Source organism: Erythrolamprus reginae, chromosome 1 (genome assembly GCF_031021105.1).
Source record: "Erythrolamprus reginae isolate rEryReg1 chromosome 1, rEryReg1.hap1, whole genome shotgun sequence".
Lineage (NCBI taxonomy): Eukaryota > Metazoa > Chordata > Lepidosauria > Squamata > Dipsadidae > Erythrolamprus > Erythrolamprus reginae.
In genome coordinates this window covers 286,422,169-286,443,833 of record NC_091950.1, presented here as the reverse complement: position 1 = coordinate 286,443,833, position 21,665 = coordinate 286,422,169, and the positions used below count along the sequence as shown (strand labels likewise).

The 21,665-nt window shown below is 42.8% G+C and overlaps 1 protein-coding gene and 1 non-coding gene across 2 annotated transcripts in view; both read left to right on the top strand.

The window, feature by feature from the left end:
* Positions 1 to 21,665, top strand: part of RNGTT (RNA guanylyltransferase and 5'-phosphatase) — a 160,261-nt gene that overhangs the window by 67,332 nt on the left and 71,264 nt on the right. Inside the window, exon 12 of the mRNA XM_070733192.1 lies at positions 15,676 to 15,744. Within this exon, the coding sequence (XP_070589293.1) occupies positions 15,676 to 15,744 (69 nt within the window). The remainder of the gene's footprint in view (positions 1 to 15,675; positions 15,745 to 21,665) is intronic.
* On the top strand, positions 8,214 to 8,338 carry LOC139158236 (U6atac minor spliceosomal RNA). The gene has a single exon (XR_011557634.1). It is a non-coding gene; the product is annotated as a U6atac minor spliceosomal RNA (small nuclear RNA).

Here is a 21,665-nt window from a genome sequence, read left to right as displayed (position 1 = left end):
AAGTACATATATTGCCATGGCAAATAGTTATGTCTTACAAAGTGCTTTTGTTGCGTTTTGTTTAGTCAGACATATATTATCCAGAATTCTATCTTTTATGCAGTTTTTAATTAGACAGTTCTGGAGGGTCTTCCCCCTTTGGGCTTCTGCGAACTTTGAATTTTGCTAATGCCAACTGCTGATGCAAATGTGTTTAGCTAAATAAGCGTGTGTTTATTTCTGAACTTCAGAAACAGATAACAACTTCAGCATAAACAACAATGATCTGTGGCATTTTAATAATTAATCCTTAGGTGGAGCCTATTTAATCAAAGTTCATTGTACAATTGATCTTTCTGTCTTTCTCATGGAAATAGTGCCTGATCATGATCCACATAATTAATAGTGAAAAAGTTGAATTTTGTGCTCAGATTTAAAGATTGCCATTACATAATTATTCTTTAGCAAGCATTAGTCACTTTCTTATTTATTACTGCAATTGCAGATTTCTATCTCGTTACACATTTATGAATCCATCTAAGAAGAATATATTCAATTAGGTTATAAGGCTAACAAAAAAATAGGGTAAGGGACATAGGACTTGAGGAAGCGGCAATGGTTTGCCTTTCAATCAAATTGGATCTGCCTTCTGTGCCCATAGTTAATATTTTCTGAAATTCTGTTCAGCTCAAGAAAGTGATCACATTTAATATTTCATTGTTTTCTATCCTCTTAGCAGAGTAGGGAGAGTTTTGAAATAATGATATTTTAATAACAACAACAATAATAAGGATAATAATAATAATAAGGATAATAATAATTTATTAGATTTGTATGCTGCCCCTTTCCGAAGACTTGAAATTAATAATAATTGGTAGAGGATGGATTACTACTTTCCCATTGTAAATAATTGGTAGAGGAATGATTACTACTTTGCCATTGAAAATGTGCTAGGCATTAAAGAGAACAAAAATACATTAGAAGAGACAAGAAATCTGTGTTTATTGAACTCATTGACTTCTATAGTTAGAGAGCAATTGTTGACACCATCTGGAGCTATTTGTAAAAACCATGAGACCCCCCCCCCCCACTCCTTCCTTTGTTTTATTTTCAGTTTTATTTTTATTTTCTAGTCCGTCAGTAAAGCTGAATCACCTATATCAATCCTGTATTTTCTGCCAGAATTGATTGACATAGCATTTTTTTCTCTGTCTTTTCCCAGCACCATCTGTTCATTCTTATTTTCCAACTATTTATCTTCTATCTTCTCACTGTTTGTCTTTCCTTCCTATGCCTTCTCTGGTTTTGTCATCTCCATTTTCTTGGGGGAAAAATGCCTAGTAACATTTTTAAAAAACTTTTATAAATGTGATCACTGTTCTCTTCTTTGCCTTGTTATTTCACAATTTTGGTTTTATTTTCTGCACGGTGTAAGAACTTGTTTCTTAATTTCAAATCATGCTATGAAACACGATCCTGATTGAATCACGATTAACACTCATCAAGAGTGACGCTTCCAGTTCCAAATCCAAATAAAATACATTAGAACTGAGAGGTTTCCAAGCTGATGAACTGTGCGCATATTGTATATTGTTCCTTCATATCCTTTCTTACAGCTGTCCATACTCCTCCTCCATTTGTGACATGTACAATAAACTACACAGTCACAATTTATTGACTGCTGGGATTTGGTTTTTTTTTTGAATACTGCAGATAAGGTTGCTATATCTGTCAGTTTTCTGGACTGAAAATAAGCACTGAGAGTTGCTTACATGGTTTCACTCATGAGTATCTTAAGCCAAACAGACATAATTGTACCCCATTTCTTTCATTTTTGAGATAACAATTTCATGAAAAAAAACATTTAAACCTGTGTGATATCCTAGTAATTCAATTTAGGCAACAGGGCAGCATTGCTTATTCAATAAGTCAATACTGATCTCAAAATCAATTGGGATATTTAAAATTTTAAAGCATTGTAATAATTGAGATCCTCTTTCCCCCTAGGCCTTTACAATTCTATGCATGCTATGTATGTATGTTTGGTTTTTATATTAATGGATTTTTAATAATTTCTAATACCAAATTACTATTGTACACTGTATTATTGTCGCTGTTAGCCGCCCCGAGTCTCCGGAGAGGGGCGGCATACAAATCCAATAAATAAATAAATAAATGAATAAATGAATAAATGAATGAATGAATGAACAAATAAATAAATAAATAAATAAATAAATAAATAAATAAATAAATAAATAAATAAATAAATCTATAATAGTGATGGAGAAACTTTTTTTGTTTGCATGCAAAAAGGGTGTGTGTGCTTGTGCTACCGTGTTTTCCCGAAAGTAAGGCAGTGTCTTACTTTCTTTTTATCCCCAAAAGCCCCACTATGTCTTACTTTCGGGGTATGTCTTATATTGTCTTGGGCAAGGGCTGTATAAATACATTAGTAAACATGAAATAACAAATGCTATCTTTAGAATCACTTCCCAAACATAATATACAAAAAAAACCCAAGCGTGTCACATAGTTCGGTTTAAAAAAAAATTGACCTGTTGTGGATTTCTACCGTTTTTGCATATCTTTGCCAACAAATGTTACCACAACTTCTACAGGGATCCTACTAGCATATTATAGAGAGAGACTTTATTTCAGTATATAGAATGTAACTTTTTCCATATTCACTGAGCCATAGAGTTATCCATCAGTTTCTCCTAATGTTATTTAGTTCTAAACATTCTTCAAAAAACTAAAAAGCAAAAGAAAGTATGTACTGCTTGCCTATTTTACATAAATAAAATATACTCATTTCTGGCCAAAATGTAATATTTCCTTATAATACACACACACACACACACACACACACACACACACACACACACACACACACACTCACATATATATATAAATAAGCCTGCAACAATATTAAAATTATGAGTAAACAAATTTCAAATATTAATTCCAAGTTAATTACAGCAATAGCAACATGTTCTATAATTTTAACATTCAAACAGAATTTTAATTTTGATGGAATAGTAAACTTTTATAGCCCTATATTAAGAAAAATCATCAAAGCTCATTGTTTTATATTTGTTTGATCAATATATTTTTCCTGATTCTACTCTGCCACATAGTTTTCTACAGCAATTTTAAGTTATGTACCAGAGATCCAGTTTTATTATGAGTTTAAATGAGAAGTTATGTAGTCACTTTCAATTTATGGATAAGCCCTTCATCATGAAACTGGATACAATGGATAAAACAAAATGATATCTTAGCTGGTAATTCGGTATTTCAAGGAATACCTTCTCTATTATGGAGGACTATGAAACCTTCAGACATTTTCAACTATTTTCTTCCAGGTGCTTCCTATCCCACTCATGTTTGAGGGAAGCATGCATGGTACCCACATAAGACTACTTACGGGACCATATCCTGCCACATACCTGCCAGAGACCAATCAGATCACACGGGGTTGGCCTTATCCAAGTCCCGTCAACTAAGCAAGTGCAGGTTGGCAGGCCAGCGGGAGAGGGCCTTCTCTGTTCTGCCCTGGCCCTTTGGAACCAACTACCCTCGATATTCCTCCCTCCCCTCCCCACCTGCGCGCCTGCTTCGCCTCGCTAAATAGGGTCTAGCGCCTGAGGGAGGATGAGAAATTTAACGGCCATGGGGAAAGGCAACCGAGCGAGACTCGTGAGGTAAACTCGTTTCTCAACATGGACCAGCAAAAGGCGGCGGGGGGAGGGAATACAAAGAACAACTGGAGAGATGGAGCCGTACTGGGCTACCCAGGCTTCAAAGAAAAAAGTTCGCTTCAGGGCAAGGGGGCGCAACCGACGCCGCTTTCGTAAGACCCCAGAATCCCTCTAAGTTCCAGTTGCTAACAAAACAAGCCGCGGAGATCGGTCTGTGCGCCCACCTCCTGCCTTTCTGAGGGGACAACTCCGACACCTTCCCCCCTTCCCGGCCCCGCTCGCTCCCGCAGGTTTCCACTGCGCTCTCACCCTTTCGCTTGCTCTACCCGTTCCCCCTCCTTCCGAGACCCCTTAACGAACTTTAACCGCTTCTTCCTCGATGACTGCCTCTCTTTCTTCGTCGCTCCCCGCGCCCCACCACCCGGCTTCAGCTTGAGGAGAGGCGAGTCCTTTTTCCTTCGGCTGGCTGCCTTTGCACAGGGCCCGACGGCGGGCAGCGTCGAAGTACCTTTTAAAGGGACAGGCCGCGGCTGCTGCTTTCGGAGTGAAGGGAGGGGGGGAGTTCGGTGAAGTCGTCTCCTCCTTCTCCTCCCGGGCGCTCCGCATCCACTTGCGCTTCTCCTTCTTCCCTCTCGCCTCGCTGAGTCAGGCGCAGAAGGCTTAGCGGGGGTCCCCGGGTGGCGGGACGACTCCCTTTCCCTGCCCCCGCCGTCCCAAGGCCATGTCCATGGGCTCGATGAGCGATGCCGAAGACCTCCCTGAGGTGGAGATCCTGGGCAGCCTGAAAATGGACCGCTGCCGCTCGCCGGCCGCTCCACGCCACAGCCCCGCGCAAGGCTCGGCCGGCGAGCGGGGCTCCCCGGGCAAAGGCCGGGGCGCGGCGGCGGGCAAGGCGCGTAAGAAAACCCCGGGCAAGAAGAGCCCTCCGGGAACGGCTCCCCCCCCGCAATACCCCCGTGTTTCCCCGAAAGTAAGACATATGTCTTACTTTCGGGGTACGGCTTATATTAGCCGACCCCCCTGAAACCCCCCATATGTCTTACAATCGGGGGTGTCTTACTATCGGGGAAACACGGTAGCATGCGCGCATGTGCCCACATCCATTCCGTTTGGAAAAATAGACTTCCAGTTTGAGCATTGTGCTGTTTTTTTGCACTCTGGAGCCCTCAGGAAAGAGTTTTCCAAACTTCTGATTTGCTTGTTGGGTTGTTTTTTGCACTCCGGTGCTTCAGGAAGCTTCTCTGAAGCCTTCGGAGTGTAAAAAACAACCCAGTGAGCAAACCAGAAGTCAGTTTTTCTAAACTTTTGGTTTGCCCGTTGGCTGTTTTTTCACCATCCCACGCTTCAGTGAGGCCTGTGCGCAGGTGCGGGGACCGGGGGAGGATTGTGCGCAGGGACAGCGCAGGCACACACACCGCTTTGGCACACAAACAAAGAACGGTTCGCCATCCCTGAAGCCTCCGGAGTGTGAGTAACAGCACAATGGGGAAACTGGAAGTCCATTTTCTGAACTTCCGGTTTGCTCGTTGGGCTGTTTTTTCCACCCTGGGGCTTTAGGGAAGCTTCCCTGAAGCCTCCAGAGGATGAAACAACCATCCCCAAGGCTGAACATCAACTGGCTAGCGTGGGCATGCGCACTAGAACTTGCAATTCTTGCAAAAATGTTTCTTTTAGTATTTAATGATCAATTATTAGAAGAATTGGCACAAATTATGTGTACAGTGTTCCCTCGATTTTTGCGGGTTCGAACTTCGCGAAATATCTATACCACAGTTTTTCAAAAATATTAATTAAAAAATACTTCACGGGTTTCCCCCCCCACACCACGGTTTTTCCCGCCCGATGACGTCATATGCCATCGCCAAACTTTTGTCTGCCTTTAATAAATATTTTTTTTAATAAACTTTAATAAATAAACATGGTGAGTAATAATCTAAATGGTTGCTAAGGGAATGGGAAATTGCAATTTAGGGGTTTAAAGTATTAAGGGAAGGCTTGTGACACTGTTCATAGCCAAAAATAGTGTATTTACTTCCGCATCTCTACTTTGCGGAAATTCGACTTTCGCGGGCAGTCTCGGAACGCATCCCCCGTGAAAATCAAGGGAACACTCTATCGCATACCCTTGTTTTCCAAATTTATTTTGTTTCCATTCCCCACCCCCTTCCATAGCTTACTGTTGTGTTAATTTACTATTTATGGCAGTACTGACACTAGTTGAGTGACAGTCAAATTTGTTATTAATGAGTGCATTAAGGTAAATTTGTTATTAATGAGTGCATTAAGGTAGTTTAGTTTAGTTTAGTTTAATTGGAGTTGTATGCCCCCCCTCTCCAAGGACTCAGGGGAGCTCACAGCATATATAAAAAGACATAACAATACAGTTTATCCAATTAATATACTAAAGAGATCTTTAAAAATTCTAACTTAAAACATTCATTAACATTCATTCAATAATGAAAGGTAAAGGTAATAAAGGTAATGAAATGTATCTCGGAAGGGAAAGAGATTTAGCACGGAGTGTCAGTCTAAGAGGACGCTTGAGCCTCAACTTTGTAGCTGATGATTTGCAAGTTGGGCCAATTGTTCTACCCTGATTTAAAGTACTCACTGAACACCTTGCCTATCTCCTCAGCCTTTAACTTTTATATTAGGGCTTATTACTTATAACATATGGAGAGAAAATTCATGTCCATGTAGGGTACATTTCCAAAAGAGATGAAATGTTAGTTTCATGGCTCAGTTACTATTTCACAATGCACTCTCAATCTTAATATCCAATTGATGCTACTGTGAAGATAGCTTTTGTCTTAAAATTTTAGGATATGATGTCTCACTCTTATTTTTGTCATTAATGAAATGAGAAAAGTGGAAAGTGTTTAGCATCGCTTGTTCTGTCTTTTTGGAAGGTAGAAAATGTAATTTGGGGGGTGAGGGAGGGAGGGTGGGTAATTATCCCCATAAAGAGTAATTAGTCTACAGACAACAGAAGAAAGGAATATATGGTGTGGTAATTAGTTACTTGAACTGAACCATTGAGGAAAAGAAGGGCTAAATAAAACTACTTTTCATATGCTCTAATAACAAAAGAAGATGAGTCAGAACAAAGCTCATCTAGTTTTATAATTTGGTTTGAAAATCTCACATTTCCTCCCCAGTGCTCGCTGTGCCTTGGATTAGGCTGTCTTTCCCTTTGTCAGTCATGCCTAGCTCTCTTTCCCCTTTGCATACACCCTGAGTAACTGTGACTATATGGTTGCACTAGTCAGCAGTGGGAAAAGGAACTTGCTGTTTATCTTGTGGGCTTTAAAGAGCAGCAGCAGCACATGCAACAAGAATGGAAAAAAAGCACATTTCAAAGAATATTTCTAAAATATGCTCTCTCTCCCTCCCTCCCTCCCTCCCTCTCTCTTTTTGCATTGGCATCCTTCGGTCTCGAAAGACCATGGTATCATGCTCTGGACTCCCCAGAGCATGAAGCTTAGGTGGCTTAGTATGGGGGATAGCAACAGATCCTCCCCCTCCATGTCTCTGAAATAATCCAATGGAATGGCAAAGGCCAGTTCAATTGGTTCCAGCTATTATTATTATTATTATTATTTATTAGATTTGTATGCCGCCCCTCTCCGTAGACTCTTAGGAGTTATCAGAATATGGCTGTAAACAGTCACGAACAAAACTCCGGCAATCCAGCTCCGGATTTTGCCTGAAGGCTTACTCCTGAAGCCTTTTCCAATGATAGATATAGCACAAGGCAGTGGAGGTTTGCAGTCAGAGTTTCCCTTCTCCTAGTGGTTGACTGGGGCTTCTTTCGTGTCTTACTGTGCTTTTAGTGTACCACAGTGCTTGCAGAGGCCGCCTTCATGACTGTTGACCTATTCTAGTAGGTTTCATCCACTCAATCTGCTGGAATCTGTCTTCACATGCTTAAGAACATAAGAAGAGCCATGCTGAATCAGGTCAAAGCCCATCGAGTCCAGCATTCTGTGTCACACAGTGGCCCACCAATTGTCCATGGGGATCTTGAGTAGAAAGAGAAGGCAAGACCTTCCCCTTCCCTTGACCCCCAACAAATGGTCCCCAAGGGAATCCTGCCTGCCTCAACCAACATAGAGGCGGCACATGGACATCCGTTTCAATAACCACCGATACACTTGCCATCCATGAATCTGTCTAATCCTGCCTTGAAGCTATCCAGGCTGACAGCTGTCACGACCTCTTCTGGAAGTGAATTCCATAAACCAACGACCTTGGGATGCTTGGGATAGACAAATCCCTATCTCGCCGAAGTTCAATGACCCATCGGCTACTCTCAGCTTGGTTTAGCCAGCCTGTCAAAGCTGTTGCCCGGGGTGTGGCCACTGCACATACTACAACTACTAGGAGCTACAGGTTAGAACTGAGTGACAGGTGGGGATCAAAGGTGAATGAGCTGCCCTAAAAGCTGCCCTAAATGAGCTGCCGTAAAAGGTCACGGCATGCCCCTAAACCAGAGGTGCTACCCCTCCCGGAGCACCCCATACACCCCCACGAAAATTGGATGAAAGGAGAGAAGTTTAGCGCTCTCTTTGATAAGGATGAAAGAGGCCTTTGTGGACTTTGCAACACGCATATGGTTAAGGCTTTGCCACTTATGTTGTGGCATCTAACCAGTTTGGGGCATGTTCTGTCAGCTCATCTAACTCACTTGAAAATATGCTCTACCTTTCTCCTAAATGTACTAAGATACCTGTACATACTAAATGTACTAATATGTATGCAGTGAAGAGCTACCAAAATTTTCACTACCACACTGTGGACGTGGCTTATGCATTTTCTTTCAACATCTTTCAGTGTAAATTGGGTGCTCTGGGGTGGAGCTCCATTTTCGCTACCCCACTGTGTCCCCCCACCATCCGGGCAGCAGACCACCCCTATATATATATGTATTGTTGAATTAAGCATTGAAACATTTTAGTATAGCTTCGAGGTTATTTTGAGTGCATTAAATACGACAAAGCTGGTTTCCAGTTTTTGCCTGGGTTCAAATATGACCTGTGAATTCAATCCTTATTGTCAAGATTGAAGCTGAAGTGGTAATTTAAACAGTGTTACAAAGAATCCAGAGCTTCTTGTTTATTTATTTCTTCAATTTTTATGTCCCAACTCCGTAGGGACTGGAACTAAAACCCATTGAAAATATCAGAATTTTATTTTTAAGTAGACACTCAAAGGTTTCGAAAATATGACAGGAAAAACTCATTATTTGGAAAAAAAAATATAAAAGCCTCTATAATGTTAAATCCACATTAACAGATAAATCCTATTAGCAGACAATTCTTGCTTAATAAACCATTCAGTGACCATTCAAAGTTACAATGACGCTGAACAAATGGTAGTTATGGCCAGTCTTCTAAGTTGTGACTGTTGCACTGTTTTCTCATGGTCACAGGATCAAAATCTGGACACTTGGCAGTCTGACTGCATTTATGATTGCAGTGTGCACTTCAGTTCCATCCATCCATCCATCCATCCATCCATCCATCCATCCATCCATCCATCCATCCATCCATCCATCCATCCCCTCTCAACTTTTGCCTTTTGTCCACTTTGCATTCTGCTGTTTACTCTGTCTTTTTCTTCCTGCTGTAGATGAGACACATTTGACTGAGGCAGCTGTTGCCTTTTGGGAGGTCCTTATGTGGCTACTCCAAGGTTACTTTGGAGAGCCCATACTGCAAAGATCCTTAATGGATGGTGAGGGCAGTTAGGGTAGCTGGCAGAGTACAGGGAGGACAAAAGAGCAGACATGAGAGGCTGGTGGGAGGAACTGAAGCAGAGGCTAGCACAATAGGGCATAAGAAGCATGGGGGCCTCACTTAATGACTGCAAATGAGACTACCAGAACTGCTGTTGCTAAGAAGTGTGGTCCTGTAATATTTTATTTAACAATAGCATAGCTTAGCAGTGGAGATTCCAATCCCAAAAGCCACTTTTGTCGCCAGGCGTGGGGATAATTACCATCTTTCCCCCTTTTTATTATATTTTTGGCCTTACTGCATGATAGATTAGGTTGAATGTGTGTGACTGCATAGTTAGGGGTTTTATTATGTTATTAATGTCTTTTTAAATGGATTTAATTTTTTATTATTAGATTTGTAATGTATTGTATTACTGCTATGATGTGAGCCGCCCTGAGTCTTCGGAGAGGGGCAGCAAACAAATCTAATAAACTATAAACTAGGTTTGTTAAGTAAAGACTAACTGCAGTATATAATAGGTTTTTGAGATGTAAACATAAAGGCTGGAATATATATATGTGGTGATGTATTGGGCAGAGTATTTTACCTTGGGTTCGAATTTAATGAGCCATGGGCATTATTGCTCTTGTTCCAATTTTATGACTTGAATTTAGGATTAGTTACTGATTATAAAGTATAGCGCATTATAATTGCCTGGCAGTAATAAGATATGGATGATTAGTAATATTGTTTTAAGGCCATGTTATATGGATATTACTACAAATGAAATAAAGTACATGATGATACAAGTAGCTTTTAAGGTTAGCAATTACTACCAAATACTATTAAGCCTAATTGCCCTGGACAGCTTTGAAAACATACCATGGTTACCTAGAGCAACTCAGGGTTAGCAGTTCTCTGACTTTTATTCCCTTATGTAACAGATGGCACTCACTGTGAAAGACTGTCAAGCTGTGGGCTAGCAAAATATTAGTAATAAACCTTGTCATGTGTTAAACTTGACCTGACATTAATCAGGCTTGGAATGCTACAAATGAATCAGGGATAGTAATTAGTGAGCTGATGCTATTAGCAAGCAGCAGTATCATACTGTTTTTTCTTTTCTTTTTGAAAAAAACCCCCACGAATTAGATTATTAATTTATAGTTGATGATGATAATATCTTTAGAGTTTTGCACAGTGAATTCTCTCTTCTTCATTAGCTGGTCCAATTTATTATATTAAAAGCTTAACCAGATAAAGAAATGGTTTTAGAGTGGTGTCCAGTCTATACAGGTGGTTACTTTGGCTGCAAAGGCCTTTGCAAAGTTTTGTCTAATATGCCAATTGCCTACTTTTCTAGCTTGGAGAGTACTTCCGACAGCCTCTATTGTCCTACTCACTTCATTGTGTGATTGTTGTAATTCACTTTACATCTGGCTGTCCTTGAAACCCACTCAGAAGCTTCAATTGGTCCAGAATTTAGTGTTGTGGACAATAACAGACATGTCTTTATATGCCTAAGTGACATCAGTATGCTTCTCAGAGACATTCAAGGTGCTGGTTATGACCTATAAAAACCCTATGTGGCATTGGGTCTGGTTACATGACTCCTGTGGAATTAGCTTGGGTCATTCAGTCTGACAGAGCTGATCACTCAGGGTCTTTTCAATTACACAATGTCACGTTTGAGCTCCAGAGGCAGACAGCCCTCCCCTCCCTTCTCTGCCACAGTTTTTGCCCTCTGAAATAAGATTCTAAAATGTGGCTTCTACTCTCTAGGCTTTCTGGAAAGCCTTAAAGACTTGGGTTAGAGTGCGTGGGGTTCCTGCAAGATTGCTTGTGAGCGTGATTACATAGCTCTTCCATCAGCTCTTATTTCTTTATTTTCACAATTATTATAGTTTGTTTTTATACTGTTGGTTTTATTGTGTACCACCCAGAATTGAGAGATGCCTTTTTAAACCCCTATATCAGTGATGGCGAACCTTTTTTCCCTCGGGTGCCAAAAGAGCGTGCAGGCATAATCTCGTGCATGCGTGAGTGCCCACACCCATAATTCAATGCTGGGGAGGATGAAAACAGCTCCCTCACCCTCCGGACGCCCTCTGGAGGCTGGAAATGGCCTGTTCCCCAACTTCTGGTGGACCCTGTAGGCTTGTGTTTCACTCTCCCCAGGCTCCAAAGGCTTCCCTGGAGCTGGGGCGGACTAAAAACGCCCTTCCTCATCCCCCTGGAGGCTCTCTGGAAGGCAAAAATGCCCTCTCGGAGCCTCTGTGTGAGCCAAAAATCAGCTGGCTGGCACACACATGCACGTTGGAGCTGAGCTAGGGCAACCACTCACATGCCAGCAGATATGGCTCCGCGTGCCACCTGTGGCACCTGTGCCATAGGTTCGCCATCACTGCCCTATACAATTAATTATAACCTTGTTTATTTACCTCCAGGAAAATGTGTGTGCATCACTATGAGACTGAAGATTACTTTTATATGCATTAAAAAAGTCACCCCCAATTGGCTATCAAAACATTACATAGGTTCCTCTGCTTTATGTTTAGTGGTAGCTGAATCTAAAAGTAGCCATTTAAAAAAGAAATCCTGTTGGAATTGAAGAGAATTTATTCACAGTTGTATTAATTTCAAAGGATTTGTCTAAAATATGAATAAGATAATTCAACTCTTAGATTGTGCTAGACATATTTTCACTGTTCCAAACTATTTTTTTTAATCTTGGGTCCTAATATATCTCAGTAATGGAACTCCTATATATTTCCATCTGCTCTTATATCTCAGGAAGAGATCTTATTTTGCATCCTGTTCTCCACATACTAATACTACTGTGACCCAAAAGAGGTCCTTTTTCCATAGTAACATAATGGTGTGCAAAATCACTTTTGATTTGCCCCGTCAATTAATTTTATCAGGCTTATTGGAGAGCTATGCTTTTATTGTGAAATATGTTTTGGAACAAGTTAGCCTAGTCATGAATACCAGAATGTGGTATGTCTGTGTATCTAATTCCTGCACATACACATGTGCATGCTTATTACCTATTCTTGTCCGATAAAAAATAATTGCAGATATGGTCTTTCTTAATATAATGGAGAATGGAATTCGGAATGAAATTTGTTTTGATTATATTCAGTTTTATTTTTTTAATTATAAAAACAGTATTTTATTTAAAAATCGTTAGCTCTTGAATAGTAAATAGCAATTGAAAAGTAAAAAAAACCTTTAAGAAATTAGCAACATATTTCTACTGTCTTCAACAACTGTTTTAATATATTTTGTTCTGTAATATGATGTGTATTTTGTATTTGCTGATTATATTGTTATCTGTCCCCACATATATATGATATGTACTTGGCTATTCTTTTTTGCAATTATAAATAGTTCAGGTTGCATTATCCAAATTGTATAAAAAAATCTATTAGTATAATAGCATTCTCATTGGTATGTTGGCCATAAATTAATTTAATTAAAACTTCCATTACTATATAGTTAACATCTAAAATATTTTAATCAGAAGATACTGATTTAATGTTTATTCTAATACTATGGTCTGAAAAAGAATGTATGTTTGAATTTATCTTTATTCTTTTTAAGCAGTATGCTGTCTTTCATACTAATATTTAGGCAGAGTCAACACAATAGACCAGTAATTTTAACAAAAAACAGATTTTATTTGGCTTAAATTAGAGCAGCTTTTTAATACTAAGTACATACTAGTAGATTTCATCTTCTAACATTCCCAAGACTTCCTCATTTATATGTGATAACCCAACCAGTAGAACAAGTCAATGTTTACCTTTAAAAAATGTTAAGGGGTTTATAACAGATATAAATTCATTGGCTTTCATAAGGTAATGGAAAAAGTTAAGAAAAAAATAACGGGGAGAAAAGTGGTCCTACAAAGACTAATTCAAAAAAGAAACACAATGTCAGACTTAAGCAACAGGTTGGTCGGTCAATTCCTGTTGCAATCAAATGAAGCAGTACTGGGTTGATTTGATAAAAACAGACTCTACACTAGAAAAGCATTAGGAACAACAAGTGTTTATTGTATAACGCTTATTTCCCCTCTGGTAACATTCACTTTTGACTCTTTAGAGTTTATTCCATTTATTCCATGAATAAACTGTGGCTAATCTAATCTCATGGTCATATTTGAAGAATGGCTGGCTGAATTTTTAACTCAGTTGAATTATTATTTTTTCTTTTCTGTAGTTGAACTGCTAGTAATTCAGATGGAATAGTAAAACCTAAAATGGCCAAATGTAAAATGACTTCTATATTCATACCTGGAAGCATTTAAAACAATACTGACTAGTAATTCTTAGAGCCACTGTTGGTTTGAATTAGAAATTCATGTGGGAGAAGCAAGGATAAAAAATGGACACCCTAAAGCAGGGGTCCCCAGACTTTTTACACGGGGAGCCAGTTCACTGTCTCTCGGACTGTTGGAGGGCCAGACTATAAAAAAAACCCTATGAACAAACCCCTATGCACACTGCACATACCTTATTTTAAAGTAAAAAACAAAATGGGAACGTACTATTTAGAGGGGGGGGGGAGAAGTCTGAAATTCATATATGTTTATGTTTTGTTTTTAATTTTCTTTTGTTAACATCTGATTGGCTATACAGTGATCCCCCGATCATTGCGGGGGTTCCGTTCCAGGACCCCCCGCAACGAACGGGTTTTCGCGAAGTAGCGCTGCGGAAGTAAAAACACCATCTGCGCATGCACAGATGGTGTTTTTACTTCCCAGCAGCGAGGAGCCGAAGATTGGGGTTTCCCCGCCGCCCACGCAAACTCCTCGCTGCTGCCGCGCCCGCCGCTCGCCCGCCCTGAAAGGGAAAGCCCCCCCAGGCCGGCTCCGATCCTCCAGGCCGGCTCCGATCGTTTTAAAACAGGCGCGCCGCTTCTCCGCTGACTCCTGGCGAACTTCCCCGCTTTAGGAGTCAGCGGAGAAGCGGCGCGCCTGTTTTAAAATGATCGGAGCCGGCCTGGGAGGGCTTTCCAGCAACCCCCGAGCCCCCAACCCGGGCTCGGGGGTTGCTGGAAAGCCCTCCCAGGCCGGCTCCGATCGTTTTAAAACAGGCACGGGGCTTCTCCGCTGACTCCTGGCGAACTTCCCCGCTTTAGGAGTCAGCGGAGAAGCGGCGCGCCTGTTTTAAAACGATCGGAGCCGGCCTGGGAGGGCTTTCCAGCAACCCCCGAGCCCGGGTTGGGGGCTCGGGGGTTGCTGGAAAGCCCTCCCAGGCCGGCTCCGATCGTTTTAAAACAGGCGCGCCGCTTCTCCGCTGACTCCTGGCGAACTTCCCGGGCGAAGGGCGAAGGGTGGGTGAGCGGCGAACGGCGGGCGAACGGCGGGTGGCCGGGCGAAGGGCGGGCGAGCGGCGAACGGCGGGTGGCCGGGCGAACGGCGGGCGAGCGGGTGCTGGGGGGGCTTCGCCCTCCCGCCAGCAAGAGGGGGAAGACCCAGGGAAGCCGCCCAGCAGCTGATCTGCCCGGCGCCATCTACGCATGCGTGCCCATAGAAAAAACGGGCACGCATGCGCAGATGGTGTTTTGACTTCCGGGTTGAAAAATCGCAAATTAGCCTGTTCGCAATGGTCGGGGACGCAATAACCGGGGGATCACTGTACAAGGTTTTCTTGGCTTATAGAAAAATGTATAAAGAAAGAAGGAAGCACTTTGGCATAATGGTTAATAAGTTAGAAATATAATTTGGTGTTGTACTTTTTTGAGGAGGGAATTTAATTAACTGGATGACAAAATTAGAAAAAAAACTTTTGCAACTTTTTTGATGATTGATATTAATTACTAACAAAATACCGCATTTTATTCATGGAAAATTAGATGTGCTCCTGTCACTCACCCGAGGGCCGGATAAATGGCCTCAGTGGGCCGCATGCGGCCCGCGGGCTGTAGTTTGGGGACTGCTGCCCTAAAGGCTAGGACTATTACATCTCAACTGACCTCATGTCTTCTGCAATGCAGACATCAATTCATGAACATTAAAACATGTGTTTACTGTTTTATTGCAGTGTATATCTCCTTATACCATCTGCTTTTTAAATGATTAATTAATAGACATTAGAAGCTAATTCTTTTCAATAAATGCTGTGTATAATCTTGAGGGGAGTTATATAGCATATAAATACCATAACTAAATAAGCATAGATGTTTTGATGTATTTTTCTTCTGTATGCCAGGATTGTTTTACTTGTTAATTGTAATTGCCAATAATCATTTGGTACTTCTTGCAGCTTCTTGAGGGAAATTTTTCAAGAGAAGTCTCTCATGAAGTGGATGGACTAATTTTTCAGCCTGTAGGAGTAAGTTGCATGAATTTGATTGTTACTGTATTTTAAAATAATGTGATAAAATTAAAAGTAATCAATTTATGCTACAGAAGAATGCTTAAATTGCTATCAAAATCATTCTACTTAAAATAAATATTTTTGATAGTAACATTTTCCTTGTTTCTGTAAAAAATAGCATTCCCTATTAATATGAAATATTTAATATTACATATTTTTATTACCTCTCAATTTATAAATCATAAATATATTACTTATTCTTAAATGTTTAGAAGATTCAATTGTTTCAGAATAAATATCTTGGAATATGACACTCCACAAACTGTCTTATGGCACTTTAAATATTAACCAATTTGCTTTAGTTGATACTGTATTTTCCTGAAAATATGACATGTCCTGAAAATGATTTTTTTTTGGTGGACGTAAATATACGCCTTTCCCCAAAAACAAAACTTAGTGAAGGGGTGGCTGTGGCCAGCACAGGAGGCAGCCCTTCCCTTCCCTGGTCCCCTCAAGGCTGCTGGGGCCCTTAACCACGGCCCGCTGATCAGGTGATTGAGTGAGGGCTGGGAATTCTCTCTCTCCAGGTGCCTAGAGATATTTAGAGTGCACTTTTGCTAGCCCCAGCTCTGTCCACAGTGCTAGGCAACCTTGCAGCTGAGGGCCCCTCTTTTCCGCAGCTCACCTTGTGGCTATGGAGCAAGTGTCAACCACATCTTGCGCTCTGAGAGTGTTGCTTAGGGTCCTGCTACAATGAGGCAGAAAACCATGCGGCCCGTAGGAATCGACACAACCCCCCCCTGCCCCCAGCTGCTGCTGCTTGAAAAAAGGATGGACGATTGTAGGAAGTGTGTGCCTACGATAGAAACAAAGCAAAGTTAACAAGCTCAATTCTATGACTTTAATTAGCCTCTATGCAACTCTTTCACTCCTTTGGACTTTATTTGCCTCCTAAGGAGCTCCTGCAAGAAGCATATTAACAACCAGCATATTGCTTTTGATGTCTACAGAATTCACCGCCACTTGCCTACTTGCTCTCTTGTAATCCTTTCCATGCCAATCAATCCAAATATAAAACCTTAATTCACTTCTTGCTAATTATTCCAGCAACATGGTGAACATTAAATGAGCATGGAGTGAAAAAAGGAAAATGAAGTCAATTTGTAACCAGATTCATAGTCTTTTTATTTTCTACTTAGTGATCATGTCACTTAGTGACTGAGTTGCTGGTCCCAATTATGGTTGCTAAATGAGAATTACCTGTTCTGCATTGAATGACTGTATGCAGATATTGGTTAATGCATTATTTTTGATTTGTGCAAATCCTGCTGCAGATAGAGATATGTAGTATTTTATTAACAAGAAACAAACATTTGTTAACAAGAAACATGGCATACCTATTAACCTTTTCAGTTGGTTTCCCCTAAATATTCAGAAAACAAACAACAAGTAATTCTATAGAACAGAAAGAAAAAAGTGATATGGCCTTCCTTGCTTCAAATTACAGAATTTTCAGAATGCTTGTTACTTTTTCCATACTGAAGGAGCGGGTCCAGCAGTCACGTGAGTTGCTCGCTGTCCAATCCGCAGAGGACCGAGCCCAGTCTTTAAAAAACCTGCTGGATCCGCCCCTTCCCCAGAATTCGCTTGGTCCTGCGATCCAGCAGGACATGTGGTGGCTCGCTCCTCTCCAAAACACCTTCCTTTCGTTCCTTCTGCAATCAGATAAGTAAAATTTCCAATTGCCTTTTTTACTATTAAGCTTGCCTGGTTTTCGCGCCAGCCTTACTTGGCTCGGCGTTAAGGGAGAAGCTGCGGCGCAGCTATTGCTGCTTTCTCTAAAGCGCCCTGCTCACGCTGCTGCCGGATTGTATTTTTCTTAACAAATCTAATCGGCCAGGAGGTTTACCGGCAAGCTAAGGAATTGTAAAAAAAAGGGCTTTTATCCTCCTGCAGAGTGGGACTGTTATTGTCTCCCGGACTTTAGTCTTCCCGTCGGAGCGGTTTATTTTGGCGCGAAGGCCCTCAGCGCCCAGTAATTCCGGCACTTGTGGATCACCTACGCGCGTCCCGCCTGGCGCCATTAAGTCTGCCGCTTGGCCCTGGAGTAAGCTGTGAGACCCTCAGGCCTTTTCTCCCTGGCTAGGCCTCCAAACCAGTGTACCTTGGTTTACTTGTCAAGGTTAGCGAGGCCTGCCCCTCTGTACTCACTGGCACGAACTCTGGTACCGGCCAGATTGACTTTGAGTTGCAGATGCTCCTGGGCCTAGGAGCAGGGCCCCCTTCCTCTTGGGAACGTTGCCCTTTAGAACTTCTCCCATCTATTCTTGGCTCAAGTCTTGTACCTGTAATTTGTTCAGGCCATGACTTCGTTTCCCAAGAGAGGCACTTCTAAAGGTCCCAGAGAAGCTAGGCCTAATGGCGATGAAATTGAAAATATCCCCCAGGTCTCTTCCTCCTCTTCCTCCGGAGCCCCTTTAATGGCTAGACCCACCAGGACTGAGAAGAGAAGGGACCAAGCTCTGCAAAGGATGCATGAGAAATAACGTTTAAAAGTATAGGCCCAAGTGCACATTAGCCCGGACCCTCCAGAGGCTTCTAAAATGCCTCCCTCTGGTGTCCCTGTGCTTTCTCTGGATGAGCCAAACCTAAACAGACCCCAACCTAACCTATGGGGCTTAGGTCCAGAGGAACCAGATATTATGATGGAAGATCCCTCTGAGCCAGACCCAACCCAGGCCTACAGGGCATCTTCTTCTTCTTTACCGGTTACTATTACTAACTTTCCTCCAGAGCGTCAATCTATATATTCTGCCTTATCTCAAGCCATTGATGCCAAGCTCTCGGCTATCAATGTACCTTCTCTCTCTCGTCCCCTTCCACACGCCCCTAGGCCCGTGGGTTCCTTCTCATCCTACAGAATTCCAGTGCATGAAGACTCAGATTCCTCTCAGGATGAGAATGAGGATATGGACGTAGAGGACAGGGATGACCTGTTCCATTGCTTGTCAGAGGATGAGGAATCACAAATCAAGATTCCAACTCCTGCGGCAATTTTTCTAGCCCAACTCTTCAAATCTCTTCTATTTAAGGCAAGAGTGGCCACAGGCTTGGCTGGTCAAGATAAACAGCCTGCTCCTTTCATAGATCCTCCGGAGAAAAATCTGCCATACTTCATGGAGGAACAGGAAGACAATGAGGTCATACCCATACCCAAATTGTTCAAGGATGCTCTGCTCAAGCAGTGGGACTACCCGGCCTCTGGCCTCAATCCCACAACCAAGGACAAGAAGTTATATAAGCTTTCTCCATCTTATGAAGATCTTCTTGTCTGTCCCAAAGCTGATGAACCGGTAAAGACCCTACACTCTGCGGCTGCTATGCCTGGTGAAGCAGAGAAGGTGTTAAAACCCGAAGACAAGTGCTTAGAGCAAATGCTCAAAAGATGTTTCTTCGCGGATACCTGGGCTATTAAGAGCTATTCTCTTATGGCTTCAACAGCTCCGGCAGCATATTCCCCCTCATGATCTATGGGGCCAACAGGATTTCAATAAAGTTTTTGCAGCGGCTCAATATGGAGCGGATGCTACCTTGCAATCATCAAGATTTGTGGCAAGATCAGTAGCGGCCTCAACGACAGCCAGAAGACTTCTATAGCTTCGCCCTTGGCAAGCGGGAGTGAGGCAAAAATGGCAGCTGGCCATGGGTCCTTTGAAGTGCAACCTCCTATTTGGCGACCTCTTGGACCCCCTCCTCACTGAAACCGCTGACAAAAAGAAAGTTTTGGGGCCCACCAATAAGAAGGCCATCAAAACTCAACCCTTTTGACGTCCCAATCGTCAACAGGACCAAGGGTTCGCCTCCCAGAGAAACTCAGGTCAGTATTCCCTTCGTTTTCGCTCCCAAGCGACCAGAAACCCCAGGGGTAGAGGATCCCGTTTCCAAAGAGGTTCTTCCTCGACCAGAGATGGTGAGCTCCATTCTACTCCTATAGGGGCGGCGCCTGGCTTGGTTCTCCTCCAGCTGGTGCCGTTCCTGTAAGGACCCCTGGGTTATTTCTACTGTGGAATGGGGTCTCCAGTTGGAGTTTATTTCCATGCCTCCCAATATAGCTACAAAGAGTCATATTTGCAGACAACGGGGCACCAGGTCCAAGGCCCTGATGAGAGAAGCCCTGAAACTGGGTCTTTGGGCAGAGAGACATCTACAGTCCTTATGGGCCGACCACATATCAGGAGTTCTCAGTGTGCAGCCAGATTGGCTTTCCCGGTCAACCCTGGATCCAGGAGAGTGGAGCCTTCATCCGGCTCTGTTCCAGCAAACCTGCCTCAGATTCGGTCACCCATCGCTAGACTTATTTGCAACCACGACCAATGCTCAACTCCCTCAATTCTACTCCAGGTTTCCATCTCCGGGAGCGGAGGCGACAAATGCACTCAGAATTCCTTGGCCTCAAGGGCTGCTTTACGCCTTCCCTCCAATTCCAATTCTCCCAGACGTGATCCACAAGATCATCCTCGAGAAGGCCCAGGTGATTCTGATAGCCCCTCACTGGTCACGCCGGCCCTGGTTCGCGGACCTACAACATCTGTCCGTCCAGGACCCCTGGTGACTCCCCGTTTTGGAGGATATGTTGCAACAGGGGGCCTCTCACCATCCAGATCCGGAGTGGTTCCGCGACCTAGATCTGCGAGGCTATGACCCGACACTATAGAAATAATCCTGAAAGCCAGAAGACTTTCCACCAACAGGATTTACAACCACACCTGGACCAGGTTTCACCAATGGTGCTCACAGGAGGGTCTATCCCCCCTGTGCATTCCCATTCACAGGATTGTAGCCTTCCTCATGAAAGGGTTCTATCAAGGCCTCTCATCCAGCACCATTCAACGTCATCTAGCTGCTTTATCTTCGGTCCTAGCGGGGCCTCGCAGACAATCACTCCGTTATTTCCCGGAAATTCAAGAATTCCTAAGAGGTATTTCGAACCTCAGGCCTTCCAAGGTCCATAGATACCTGTCCTGGGACTTATTGCGGGTTCTCTACTCCCTCACTCAGGCACCATACGAACCCCTAAGGTCAGCATTCTTCAGGTACCTATCTTACAATGTAGCATTCCTGGTAGCGATAACATCTGCCCGACACATCTCAGAATTGGCAGCCCTATCCATTCGGCAGGATCTATGCCAGTTCCATACGGACAAAGTAGTCCTGCACCTGGCCCCCACTTTTCTACCCAAGGTCAGTTCCATGTTCCACAGATCCCAGGACATTGTGTTGCCCTCCTTTTGTTCCAATCAGAACCATCATCTTGCGGTCAGATGGCACACATTAGATCTCACCAGAGCCCTGACAATCTATATCCAACGGACGAGACCCATTTGGAGGTCAGAAGCCCTATTCGTGGCCTACCATCCCAGATCCCTGGGATCCAAGATATTCTCAACCGTAATAGGCCGTTGGATCCAAAGGTCTATCTCAAAGGCTTATGAGTCAGCTTCCCTCAGCATACCCAGGGGTATCACAGCACACTCCATAAGAAGTACAGCCACATCTGCCGCATGGACAACTCAAGCTCCATTGGAAGAAGTCTGCAAAGCAGCCACTTGGGCCTCTCCAAACTCTTTCATAAGGCATTACAAAATTGACTCTTACGCTTCAGTGGATGCTGCCTTTGGAAGAAGAGTCCTCTAATCCGTTATCTCTCACGATAGTGAACTAATCCCTCCCTAGGGACTCATCTATTGGGTATGTCTCACGTGACTGCTGGAGCCGCTCCTTCAGTACGGAGAATAGGCGTTGATTGCTTACCTGAACGCCTCTTCTCGTATGCTGAGCGGGTACAGCAGTCACTTCCCTCCCTTTTTCTATTCTAACTGTGGTTATATCCTTTAACCTGTAATTTTTCCTATCTTGAGAGTTGAGCATTATTTGTG